The following is a 14369-nucleotide window of genomic DNA, read 5'->3' as shown; positions in this document are numbered from 1 at the left end:
TCAGCCAACGAGTTGCGGTGTAAATTGGCATCCCACATTATATATATATATATATATATATATATATATATGCACAATTACAATAATCATAAAATATATCATGTTTTGTGAGATTCAACTAAATTAAGATCAATCTAAAAATTATTCTAATAGTAAGTATTAAATATGCAAATGTGATTGTTAATTTTAAAAATCCTTGCTGCAGATAAGTATCGGCACCTTGATTGATTTTGTAAATAAAGCTGTGCTCTCACCTCATTGATGCTGACTTCGGCTTCCACGTACTGCAGGCCCTTCTGGATGATGGAGATCAAGGCAGCAGGGGGCACTAGGGCGCCGTTGATGTTAGACTGACTGATGTGGCTCTCAATGCCGAATGTGAAGGCCGAGTGGGAAAACCCTGCCAGAGGGAATGATAAACACTTTAGTGTGACGCTTGCTGGATCAACTTTCTCTCCAAGCTCACAGCTACATGGAGGGTATCGTGTGTGTGTGTGCTCCCTCAAAGAACACCCTAACTGTGAACAGTCCTAGTGTTTTACTGTAATCAACGCTGATACTAGATATTACTGACAGATATGCTTACATATCTGTGAGTTATTTGCAATAAAGAGTGAAAATAATATTCTAATAGGCATTTTTTCATGTGGATTCAGAAGACATGTAGACTGTGGTTTTTTTGGTCCTTTTTGGATATTAACGGTCATTATCAACCATCGCTGTTAATAAGCAAAAGCTGTGTAACAGTTACAGTTTTGGAGTGTTGATTTGGGCTGTTTTGAATTAAGCAGCACCTACCTGACTCCTGCAGGTATCTATACACCAGGAAATTGACCTCATCGCTGCTAATACTCATCTTCACACCTGCTTACACCATGAGGTCAGCACACAGGACACTAGCCTGAGAGAGAAAGGACAAAAACAATATCAAAAATCCAGCTCAAAGAATATACGGTAAAAACGACATCGGAAAAGATATGGATATTGCAAGGCTCTCTGCCTTCCACTCATAGCGTGTATAAAAAGCCTCTTTTACAGTGCAATAAGGGGGTAAAAGCTCTCTTTGTCAGCCCGAACCTGAGTGTCTACTACGCTGCCAGAGGTTACCAAGGGCTTCACAGACCTGCATGGCTGAATAACAAGTTGTAGTACCAAAAGTGGCCATTGGACTGGGGGGGGGGCGCTGTTGCACCAAGACTACAGAGCAGTAAAAGCATCTGCCACTGAAAATGTTTACATGAGGGCTACTACAAAATACTTCTGTTTACTTGAGTTTGACACTTGGATTAATTGTGACTTTGGCTTTACAGAGCAGCCAAAATGTCCGTTAGCGCTAACAGATGTGTTGAATGTTTTTAGCGCAGGAACATTTACTTGAAATTAAACCTGACCTAGATTTGACACTCTCTAAATACTGGTTAAATTGCGATTTAAAGCAGACAAGCAACACATTACATTCTCAAGATCATTTGTTTAAATACAGTTTAGGGTTGTTTATCCAAATAATATTTCATTTTCGCTCTATATTACGCCACAATTTCAAGACGTCCACTCAGCATTGGACTTCCTCCAGAAAGCGTCACCGAGCACAAACATATTTTCAGTTCCACATCGAAATGCTGCATAACCACAAGTGGGCTAATTCTGAAAAGTGACCCATTTCCTCATGACCTCGGTGTCCGCCATTCCAGATCACATCCTCATTTATACAGAGAAGTGAAGTGGAAAGTGTTCCCCCATCGCTCTGCGTTTACAGTCATAGGATGTGGTTTGCTTGCAAGAGGGATGGTTTTCTTCGCCTCCTCGGGTTCTTGCTCACGAATCGTTTTTTTTGAGCAATGGGATTTCGTTCTATTTGTAGACAGTGCCGTTGTGTGACGTAACACCTACCTGCTCCCTTCTTAACTGACTACAGCTTGTATTTGAGTAACGTTTAGCCTGCTGATGAAGGCTCAATTAGCTGGCTGAACTTCTCGAACATTAGAGTTGCCCATCTTGTGTTCCCTTCATAAAATATGCAAAAGCATGCAAATAGGAACATCATCAAAAGGCAGTGTGTCGAGGCCAATCAGATAACAGAGATACGGTGGCGTCCAATCAAATCAGGTAGAACAGTGCCACTGGATCAATGCGTTTTATCTCAGCATAGCCAAATTAAATCCCTGCAACAGTGCAGAGTGCTCATCTATATTATCGAGTGGCTGAGTCGATACTGAGGAGGAACGCTACCTTCCAATGAATCACCCCTGCTCTTCAGGACCACCTAGCCTGTAAAACAGAGCAGGGAACTCCAGGCATTTAAAGTCGGCAACATTAGTTCAAGTAAAGAAACCACAGGTGGGGAAATTCCCTTGTAGACGTGACACAGAAAGAGCTTTCATTGAAACGGGTCACGGACCTCCATGAGATATATCGCCATCTGCGCCTCGTAAATCGCCTTCAGGAATGCACATTTCACGATACGTTCTCTGCCTTGGATGACATTTTGGTGCACTGGAGGATGCTTGGTGTAGCGTGATCTTCATTGTATAATCAAAGGCGGCGTGGGTTGCGTAACAGTGGAGTGCATGCTCTTGGGGTGAGGGAGTTTGTTCTGTGTTCTTCAAGGCTGAGGGGGAAGTCTGAGAGGAAATGCTATATAACTGGTTTGGGTGAAAGGTGTAATGGATGGCTATCGAGTTACGGACTGATAACAGGCCAGTTTATAGCAATAATGTCAACGAAGGCCATGCAGAAGGGAGTCTGCAAATCATAAATGGTGATGAAGTAATTTTCCTGCAGCTCCAGACTGATTAAATGCGTTCAAGTTGCAAATAAGAGTATCTTCGAGAAAAGAAAAAAAAGTGAATTCTGCCTTAACGCTTTAATATTTCGGTTTTAATATAAAATAAAAAAAATTTAAAAATCCATTATCAGGTAGTGTAACCAAGTAAATGTTTTGTACTCATCTAACATTTTCAAGAAAAAAGATTTTATGTATATATATATTTTTTTTTTTTTTTGAAGAACAATATTTTGCACACATCTTAACTCCCAAAAATGTTTAAACATAAATAATAATAATAATAATAATAATAATAAATAGTTAACATTAATATCATTCTAAATACTTAAAATAAATGTAAATATTTATAAATATATATATATTTATTTAAAAGTCAGTGAAAGTGATTTTGTGCCTCTTTGGGGTGGCACAATAAAGCGACGTTCACTCGCAGAATGCAAGCTTCTAAAGGGCACATAAGTCTGAAGTAATGAATTTAGGTAAAGGGGTGCAGAGCCAGTGGTGGTTTTGTAACCAAACATTAAAGGGTTAATCCACCCCAAAATGAACATTTTAGGGATGCACCGAATATTCGGCAACCGAAATTATTTGGCCGAAAATTGCAAAAAAAAATCTCTTTCAGTGTCCGGCCGAATAAGCAAAAAGGCCAAATAATATGTACCGAACAATGACTAGCGCGATCAAATAGAGGCACGCACTAATGCAGCAAACATGTCGGCAGTGTGAAAGTATTTAAAACTATCAGAGAAAGATGCAGAAATCATTACAAGCACGAAGCTCCGACAGCGAGAGACTGTTTAGTGCTGCATGTCTCCGATGAGATGAAGAGGTGGCTGATGCTGGTGGTAGTTATTCAACAATTTGTCTCCTCTGTGTCTCTCCGCATCACCGTAGCGCCATTTTGGACAATATCCGCTGAACGCAAACTGCGTACGCTATTCTGTGTCAGGACCGCAAGGGCTGTGATTGGTCTGCTAAATATTGTGCTTTACACTCTTAAAAATAAAGGTGCTTCAAAAGGTTCTTCAAGCGATGCCATAGAAGAACCATTTTTGGGTCCACAAATAACCATTCAGTCAAAGGTTCTTTAAAGAACCATCTCTTTCTTACCTTTTTGTAATCTGAAGAACCTTCTTTCGCCACAAAAAACCTTTTGTGAAACAGAAAGGTTCTTCAGATGTTAAAGGTTCTCTATGGAACCATTTAGACAAAAAGGTTCTTCTATGGCATCGTGAAGCACCTTTATTTTTAAGAGTGTAGATAGTCAGACCACGTGACATTTTACAGCCTGAACTATTTCAATCTTATTTTTAAAGACTTAAGGCTGATTTATACTTCTGCGCCGAAGCTACGCCTTAGGTTTTGAGTAGTACGCGCAGGCTACAGCGTAGCCTGACATGCACCTTTCCAAAAATGTCACAGCACGTCAAATCTATGCGGACCGCAAGAGCTGTGATTGGTCTGCTAGTACCCCTCCCCCTCTGTATGTATTGGAGTTTTGTGTGTGTTTATTGCACTTTAATATATTTTAATGTTACACCTTCTTATTTAAAATAAAACAAAGCAAAGAATAAGTGTCTTATTTATTACAAAACGTAGCATTACATCACTTTGTTGTCCGCGACAAACAGTTGTTCTGCACGTCGACGCGGACAACGACGCAGAAGTAGTGCTGGAGGGTATGACCAAAAATTTATATCACGGTATTTTTCAAAATTATACCGGTTTCACGGTACATGACGGTATTTTTTTTTCATGCATGACTGGGTGTTAACCATATTTTCTACTGATTGAGAGAGGAAATACTGCAGTATATTTACTTAGAATGCCCTATTTTACTGTCATGAGTGAATATTGTCAAAAAATACCACACTAAATAGTGACTAAACACGACCCCTTTTAATACATGTTAGCCAGGAGTCACTCTCATTTATAATCGCGGCATCGTCTGATAAAATCAACATGCATCTACACTAAAGAGCGGCTATGCGGTTGTTTTGGCTATATTACTTTTTTGTCTAATGCAGCGCACTGCCTGCGTCTGAGTAACAAACTAAACCACCCCCACTGCACAGAATAGACACCGAGAGAGGTGACACTTCTCCGGGAAAGTCAGACCTCGCGTTCGCGGGACAGCACTGGCGAAATCTTCCAACTGGCGACAACAGTGTTAAAGAAGCCCAATTCCGCGGGAAAACCGCGGACTTGGCAACACTGGAAGAGGCTAGCTTTCGGATAGCGCATCAAGAACCGGGTTGACCCGGTATTTCGGTACCACCGGTACTTAAAAAAACCTGGTACCGTAACGTTTTCATTTTTTTTAGTACTGACTTGGTACCGAAATACCGGGTCTTTTGACAACACTATGTGGCGGTCAATGTGGATATTGTGATTGATGAGTTCTTCTGTGTCATCACGTTCTATTAGTTCTACAGCTTCAGTTTCGGAACTTTCACGCTTAGTAACACATACAGCTATTCCCTCACTACAATGCAACAGTGAAAAGGGACCCCTTTCAAACAGTGTCGCGTTCCGAACGATGTTTAAGTGAAATACCGGTATTGCGGTATTTTAAAAATTAATATCATAACAAAAATAAACACCGGTATTCTGTATGAACCGGTATATCGCCCAGCACTACGCAGAAGTATAAATGAAAACCGACACACAGCCTACGGCGTAGAGGCTACGGTGTATGTCCAGCGCAGAAGTATAAATCAGCCTTAAGAATGTCGAGTTGATGATGCAAACAGCAATATTTTGAAAGCACCACAAAGCCACAGTGTTTACACTCTTCTTTATGTCAACATGCAGCTGACTGACTTAACAGTAGTCTCATTGAACTGGGAGGAGAAAGTATTTTAGCATTGAAAAACTACACACCTAACTATTTAGAAGAGGCTGATTACATCTTTCGGTGTGTGTGTGTTTGGCAGTGGTACTCTGGGCTTTTCACATGACTCCCTTGACAACAGTGAACTTGATCCTCTCAAACCTCTGAGGGGCTCAGTGAACAATGAGAAGCTTGGAGAGCTTGTGTTCTTGTGTAACGCTGACTGTTGGACGCAAATTCCTCAAGACACTCTTCACAGTCAGTGTTCCTCTTCCACCAATTAAGCACAAAAGAAAATATCCCAAAAGCCTAAGCACTAAAATCTGTCTCAAGAGTGCCATGAATTGTGGAGATTATGTTTGACCTGCTTTCCAAGCAATAAACAGCTTTCTAAGCGTAATGTAAATTATTACTCCTAAAATTCACACAACCACAGCATATTTAAGTACAGGTACATCTCAATAAATTAGAATGTCGTGGAAAAGTTACAATTCACTAAAAATGTTTTTTATTGGTCTTATGAAGTATTCTAATTTGTTGAGATAGTGAATTGGTGGGTTTTTGTTAAATGTGAGCCAAAATCATCACAATTAAAAGAACCAAAGACTTAAACTACTTCAGTCTGTGTGCATTGAATTTATTTAATACACGAGTTTCACAGTTTGAGTTGAATTACTGAAATAAATGTACTTTTCCATGACATTCTAATTTATTGAGATGCACCTGTAGATGTGGGAGAGAAAAAAAAGGAACAAGATATAGTCCTGCCCCAAACTCAGATTATTGCTGGAGCCCATGCTGTGGTGTCAGGCTGGTCAGAAAAGCGCAGAGCAATGTTTTAAAAGCACTACAGTGAACACCTTTGCTTATAGTTGCTTTTACGTTATAGTTGATTCTAAAGTGTCAGCAGTTGAGATAAAGATTTAAATATATTTATATTTATTTCACCATCCCAATAACATATTTAGAATATGCATATATTTAATATGATAAAATATTAATGCCTTCATTAAATAAAAACATAACAGCAACATAAATATTAAAACCATTATTAGAAATTATTAATATTAGAAATTGCATTTACAAATTAATTATACAAAATGGTATGTAGCCATAAAGTACTGTGCATCAAGTAAACGTTGCTTCATATTTACAGTATAATCATCACAAAAAATTAATACAAAATATTACAATTATGTTGATATTAACAACAATGTAAATATTAATATATAATTATATAAATATAATATACTTAATATCTCCTTCGTCGAATCCGCCGGCCACGCCGTTCTCAAGCCCACCGGCCGTTGCTCACTCAGCACGCCGGCCTCCGCTCACTCAAGGCTGCCGTGCGGAAAATAATGTGTTTTTTGAACCTTAAACCACATAAACACATTTAATTTCACCAAATACACAAAATAATGTCTTTTTAGCAACATCATATGACCCCTTTAAATATGCAACCACGTATTGCAATAGTAAAGCAATTAATAAAACACTGCTTTATTAATAAAAAAAAACAATGCTATTATTATTATTATTATTATCTTGTGTGTGTGTGTGTGTGTGTGTGTGTGAGAAAATTACATTGTATGTACATATACATATATACATACATATATATATACATATATATGATGATGAATATGATGATATGAAACGATCACTCCGAGAGATGTCATGACAGAAATACAAAGTTCTGGCATGAAACTAGATGGCGCAGTCCGATAGATCTAACTCAGTATGACATTATGACGACATCATCATGTCACAGCTGATTGTTTCTCTCCTGTATCGGTAGCAAATGAGCTCGCTGCTCAACATTCAAATACTTAGCTAATGTTAGTAGTAGCAGTTTGCAGCACACTCCAGAAACCCTCCACCTTCCCCAGCTCCACATGTATAGATCTGCTACAGGGTGATCATGTATGCTATGGGGTTATTCATGTTGTATGTGCAGCAATAGTATTTCTTACATGCTCACAGCAGCATGTTGTGGATGTATTGGCAGTAGCAAGTCACTGTACTTGCTCTGCCGCAGCAGCAGCGTAGCAGATCTATTCCGCCAAGACCAAATACATTAACATTGTAATGCAATATATATATTTTTTTTTTTTTCCCCCAAACACACACCCAGGTACAATATAATAATTTCATAAAATTATAATTGAAATTTTATATTACATTCCTCTAACTGCTCTTCATGAAACACTTGGCTACTTGTAAACCGAAGCAATGTCACAGCACGTAACAGAGCAGATCTGAAGCAGACGTGCTACCGTCACCCCACATCCAGACAGTACCATTTTTCTTCCTCTTTTCAAGGCAATTATGTCAACACCATTTCCACCAGATGCTTTTGGAGAAATCAGCATATGGCTCGCATCCCTCCGTCAGCATCTAACAATCAGGTCGAGTTCAAAGGCAAAGCAGCCCAATCAATCCCGCAGGAACAATGACCTTTGCTTATTAGATGCCACGCGCTAGCGAATGCTGTCACAAGCGATTAAGACAGATGCTGGACTAAACTGCTTGTGATGCAACCTACTCTCCGAAGGGCGAAAAATAAAATCAAATTGGACCAGCGAGATTAACGTGTCACCTCACTTGACCTACTTTAGGATCTGGATTCATCAGTGTCTGTTTACACTCTTCAGTATGTCAGCCTATGGATAGCTTAAATATAGTAATCTCTGCACACAGGAGAATGTATTTTAACGTCCAGCCCATCTCCTATAAAGCGCATAACCACAGGCACTATGGGATCATTAAACCGTCTTGTTTCGGCTCCAACAAAAGTTGGATCAAAGTCATTCTGCAAAGGACAAAAGACTCTAAAGCCTTTAAAGCCACCTGCATTTCCCACAGTGTTTAAGTAAGCAGTCAGCCTTGTTCAAAACCACAATAAACATCATGGTGTTGAAATGTATTACTTTTAAATAAACACATTTTTTGTTTTGAAAAATCCTTGATTAATGTTTTTTAATATATTATATTTTCTGAGATTGTTCGCAATGGCTCACTTGAAAACGATTAAAAAACTGTTTAAAGCTAATTAAATTCAACACTCTCATACCAGAAACAATTTGCTACTATGGTTTGTAACTGAAGCTAGCAAACAAATCAGTATGAAAATGCCACAAAATTGCACATTTACAGACACGCTGCTTTGCACATGTATTGAACGCTTGAAAGTTGGCTCTCTTTCACAACCAAAAGTAAAGTTGATTGCAGATCTATCATGTATAAGTCATATTTTAAAACAAAGTCCAAATAAATAAACAAGAAATTACATTTTACACACTGAAAACTAAGTCAATATCACAAAAATATCACAAAGATTAAGGTGGATCTGATGGCATTTAATTTACAAACAAACAGCTTGCATCTTTTGACAAATAACATTTTGAAACCTCAATTTTTATGCTGTTGCATGGCTAATTTTTTAAAGCTAATTTTAAATCCTTGAAGCTGTCAAATCCTGAGCCCAACAGCTTAAAGTAAACACCACATGGCAACTTTTGAAAAGTCAAGTTTGTGGCTGATATAATAGAAGGACATATCAGAGACAGGGAACGTTATCTGCATATGTTGTGACATTGCTTCTGGGTGAGCGCGGCTGTCACTTTTCTGTCTGAGGTGGCTGTTCACAGCATTTTTGTAATGAAATGTTGACTCTCAGATCAACGATTTTATCTTTGGCGCACAGGTGGGAGTCGCTGGAAAGGGAGGCGACGCCGCTGCTCCAAACCAGGACTTGACAGAGGGCAACAAGAATGGGAGGTAACATGAGGACAAGATCTAAACTGCCTGGATTCCTGGAGGACCATGGGGATTGCATAATGTTTTTGCCCTCCTCCGGCACTTTCAGAACTCTAAGCATTCATTTAGAAAAACAACAGTTTTAAAAGGGTTACCAAAATAAAACAGCTCCTTTCTAGAATGTGAGAATTATCAATATTGACAGATTTGTTTCAACAATTTTTATGCTAATTAGCATACCTACATCATTAATTAGTCCTTTGTGGTTGCTTAATTAATCAACAAGTCAACAGCATGTTGTTTTTGAATCTATGTGAAAAATGTTACCATCCTGTACAGGGCTCTACGCTTATTTTTCTTTTTAGGAGCACTTGTGCTCCTAACTTAAAAAATTTAGGAGCAGTGTCAAAAATTTAGGAGCATCTTCTAATCAATAATCCAAAATTTGATAAAAAATTAGCCTTCCCATTACGAGGTGATATTTGACTCAAAGTGATTTACAGTGGAATTTTGTTTTTACCTTTGTAATGGCATTTTTCTAACTTTATTAAAAGTATGTAATCTTTTGTCAAATTTTAAAAAAATTATATTTTATAAGCCTTTTAAAAATTCTTATTAAAACCACAGAATAAGAAGTAGAATAAGAAGAATACGTTACTAATCAAATGAAATCAGTATTAAAATTAATTTGTACAGAGGTGGCACAGAAGAACACAAAAGTGGTATGTAGGTGTATTTTCAGACATTTAATGAGGATCAGAGGTGGCATGAGTGCAATTAAATCCATAAATTCATGTTAAGATTAATGTTTTAAAAAATGTTGAATATAGAAATATTAAATGATTTAAAGAACTGAAAATATACTTTAAAAATGAAACTATATCCGCCAGCAGGTGGCGACAAGTCACTGATTTTATCACTGAATCATTCATTCAGTTGATTCATTCGAACGGCTGATTCATTCAGGAATGAAGCAACGGACAGTATTTATGAATGGGTAATCATGAATTCACATTTACAAACTCCCTTAAAAATCATTAAAAGCTGTCACTCATCTTAGCTCATCGCGATCTCACATTTATAATCAACGAAGCTCTCTACACTGCACAATGAATCTTTTATTTACACCGTCTACACTTTGCTTATGAAAGTATTCATGAGATATGTCTGTGATACATTTAGGCATGGGACGATAATCGGTTTCAGGGTATACCGCGGTTTGGAAAAGTCACGGTTTCAAAACCACTAAAATTTCCCGTTATACCGTACCTGCGGTATGCGCAGTTTTTTTACGTGTCGTCAAGGACGGAAAGTGCAGGACTCCGTCAGTTGTGTGCAGCGAAGAGCATAACGTAAGGTTATCATACCGTCAGAATCTCATACCGGCCCATGCCTAGATACATTACTCAACGCTGCAAAAACACGTAGAAACCTTTGAAGCTCCCCTCAGCGATCACAATCACAAACATGATGAAGATCTGGTCTGTCGCACTGGTGCTCCTAAATATTTTTTCATAGTCGCACGCAGTAGTTTTCAGTCGCAAATGTGACTGAAATGGTCGCACTGTAGAGCCCTGCTGTAACTGAATGATCCTGGAGCTGATTTCATGTGCTGCAGCACAGACACAGACGTGCTGAGCGTGTTTAATGAACTTATTTGCCTCTGTTAACGAGTGACAATAAATGCGGCCTGATTGCCAGCAGCTACAGAGCTAAACTATGAGTAAAGCAGCTGAAGCTGACCCTACAACCTACACAGTCTTTCTGTAGTATGAATCACTAAATTCAACACCATGTTGGACCAAAGGTGAGGCATTGAAGTGTGTCAAAGGACAAATGCGTTATGAGCTAAGTGAAAAGCAGAATGCATTGCAGCACCTCAAGGCTTGAATCTCACAAAACCTGTCCAGAACATATTTCGCCACAAAGACAAAAGAAATAAGAAAACATTTATTTTAATAATTGTTATTTCTATCATGACAACTCTCAGAAGATTTTAGCATGGTAATGGATAAGACAATGTTAATGTACAGTATTTGGTCTTGGCGGAATATATCTGCTATGCTGCTGCTCCTAAATTGCTGGTGCTGTTGGTTATTGCTGTTGTAGATTATTGCTGCTGCAAATCAAGTGCAGGAACTTGCTACTGCTAATACATACGCCAATACGGTGCTGTGAGTATTTAAGACTATTTAAGCTGGGGAAGTTGCTGTGAGTATTTAAGACTAAGCAAGCAGATCTATACAGGTGGAGCTGGGGAGGTGGAAGGAACTCTGAAAGCACACCGCGAAATGCTCTAGTGAATGCTAACCAGCCATTTAAATGTAAAGCAGCAAGCTCATTGGCTGCGTATGCAACATGAACCAGTCAGCTTGTGCCAATTAGTTTAAGGCTGGAATATCATCAGTTGCGTTAAGGACCCATCAGCTGGCGCCATCTAGAGTTTCATGACAGAACTTGGCATTAATATTTCTCCCTCAGTTCTTTAAAACAAGAAAACTCATTACTGTAAAAAATAAAGGATTAGAGACATATGGTGAGTATTTAAGAAGAAATGTGATTAAATGTGCTTATTATTTATATAAATAAATGTCACAAAAAGAATAATCCGAAACGAGCTTAAATTTCTTTGTGCATTATACTAGCATTCAAAGGTTTGGGGTCGGTGGGATTTTTTTCGTAATGCTTTGAACTAATTAGCTTTTTCTTACCAAGGTTGCATTTATTTGATCAAAAATACAGTAGAAACAGTAAATGAAATATTGCAATTTGAAATAATTGTTTTCTATTTTAACACATTTGAAAATGTAATTTATTACTGTGATGGCAAAGCTGAATTTTCAGCAGCATTTCTTTTTTTTTTTTTTTAAACAATATTGAAAACAGTTTTATTGCTTCATATTTTTGTGGAAACCTTTATTTTGGGGGATGAAAACAAAGTTGAAAAGGAAATATTTTTGTAATATTATAAATGTCTTTAATGTCACTTTTGATCAATTTAATGCATTCTTGGCAAAAAAAAAAAAAAGTGTATAAAGTAATCCAAAGTAATAAATCATTTTTCCCTCTTTTGACATTGGGGTGACATATGATCTGGACTTGTGTGTGTGTGTGTGTGTGTGTGTGTGATTCACACGGTTATTGTCAGAATTGCAATAATGTAACCTCAAATTTGTTGCTTTATCTGGCATACCTAGAGTATCCAGCATGTGATAACTGACCAGGCAAAGAAATTACCATAATCAATGCTGGAGCTCAGAGCCAATAATCAATAGCAGATTGGTTTAACCACTCCCGGTCAGTTACGAGAGTTAATCATCTCCATATGAACTGAGTGCACTGACAGCGTTTCCAGGAACTCACTATAATGCAACTCAGACAGCAGAAATGACTAATGAGTAACATATTCAAGGTCTGTGGAGACCCGGTTAACAGGGGAGGCATCTTATCTACACAGCGATAAAGGAACTATAGAAGTATCTACCCTTCAACCCGATTCTGCTGCTGGTGTGTTTTTTTAAGACATGTAGACACTTAGGATGGGGTGTTTCTGGAACATTTGGAACAAGCACTGCCTAAAGGTCTGCTGGAACATGATCTCGCTGGAGCTGTTCAGAAGGGTTACATCATATCACCACCTGCCAAAATCACTTACTATAGCTAGAGCGCCAGTACACACAGACTCATTCATTGTTCTTATTTGACTGCATTTGCATTAGCAATTACATTAAGAAGCTTTTGTCTGCTCTCAAAACGTAACAGTTACCAATAAAGGCAACTCGGGATAAAGCTGTCACCTTTGGCCTATTATAAATAGCAGATTGTTACATTTATAAATTACATCCTAAGCACCATCTAAGTTTGTGATCTGATGACAATCTTGTGCATACAATAATGGTTGCCTACACCTTAACACTACTACAATGCTGTAATTATCAGTGGGAAACTCTGCTTTCTGGGTTTGGGGTGTATCAGTTAATGAATCATGACTAAAGCTAATTGGTACCGGTTATAATTGTGTTTTTGTAGCGAACACTGACTTCAAAACACTACATTTTTACAAAATAAATGAGCAGCAGTAGGCCTTTTAATTTGATTGGCTAAGTCTGTATCACTCCGTATTGCTCTGAGACATGCAATGATTTATCCTGCTTCGGATTGTTTTGGAACTATTTTTGATGAAGGCAAAAATATAACTGCTAATACTGCTCACCAGAAAGTGAAGAAAGCAAGCAAATAATATGAAATTGCCAAATACATGCTTATTACTATACCCTAAAACATTTTAATGCCATCATGATTCTGAGTAGGAAGTCTGAAGGTAGTATATGATCACATTATACGCTATAAAAAATGCTGTGCTGTTCAGGATGTGTTATGACCCCTTGACCTTTATGGAAGTTAATTACAGTAATTTTGAATGTGCACAAGGGCGCCAGGCTCTGTGTATGATTCAAGGTAGTTCTGATTTAGGACAGACACCTAAACACTTTGATGAATAGCTCATCATTCTCTTTCCACTTTATATTAGGTGGCCTTAACCACCATGTACTTACATTTAAATTAATAATTTGATACAATGCACTTCAGGGCTGTACGTTAACCTTTTTTGCACATAGCACTGGTGCTAGAAGTTGAACATTTTGTAGCACAGGCCAAAAAGTTGTAGCACAAGTACAAAACGTCTGCTATCATGTCTATATATATATTTGTGGTAGTCTCCCATTCACCACTATAGATTTACTATAGAAACCCGGAAATGTGAAAAGAGTCTATTAAAAAAATAAGACCGTTTGGTAACCCATATTCTTCAAAATATCTTTTTTTTTTTTTCGTTCAGCACAAGAAAGAAATTAATACAGGTTTGGGACAACGTGAGTGAGCAAATAATGACAGAAATTAAATTTTTGAGAGTCCCCATGAAATCAAAATGAAAGTTTTTTGGGTGTTAGTATCAATATGTTAGTCTTAAGGTTATCTATAAGGCAG

The 14369-nt window shown here is 37.9% G+C and overlaps 1 protein-coding gene across 6 annotated transcripts in view; it reads right to left on the bottom strand.

Annotated features, from left to right (window-relative positions):
- LOC107656066 (TBL1X receptor 1) overlaps window positions 1-14369 on the bottom strand; it is a 74614-nt gene that overhangs the window by 11347 nt on the left and 48898 nt on the right. For 4 of the 6 annotated variants that reach the window (XM_016443740.1, XM_016443743.1, XM_016443741.1 and 1 more), the window contains 2 exons: window positions 799-901; window positions 255-400 (listed from right to left, as the gene is read on the bottom strand). In XM_016443740.1, the coding sequence (XP_016299226.1) occupies window positions 255-400; window positions 799-856 (204 nt within the window). In that variant the 5' untranslated portion in view covers window positions 857-901. The remainder of the gene's footprint in view (window positions 1-254; window positions 401-798; window positions 902-14369) is intronic. The other 2 variants (XM_016443742.1, XM_016443744.1) reach the window with 1 other exon arrangement.

Source organism: Sinocyclocheilus anshuiensis, unplaced genomic scaffold (genome assembly GCF_001515605.1).
Source record: "Sinocyclocheilus anshuiensis isolate Anshui unplaced genomic scaffold, SAMN03320099.WGS_v1.1 scaffold51, whole genome shotgun sequence".
Lineage (NCBI taxonomy): Eukaryota > Metazoa > Chordata > Actinopteri > Cypriniformes > Cyprinidae > Sinocyclocheilus > Sinocyclocheilus anshuiensis.
This window is presented reverse-complemented; position numbering and strand designations above follow the sequence as displayed.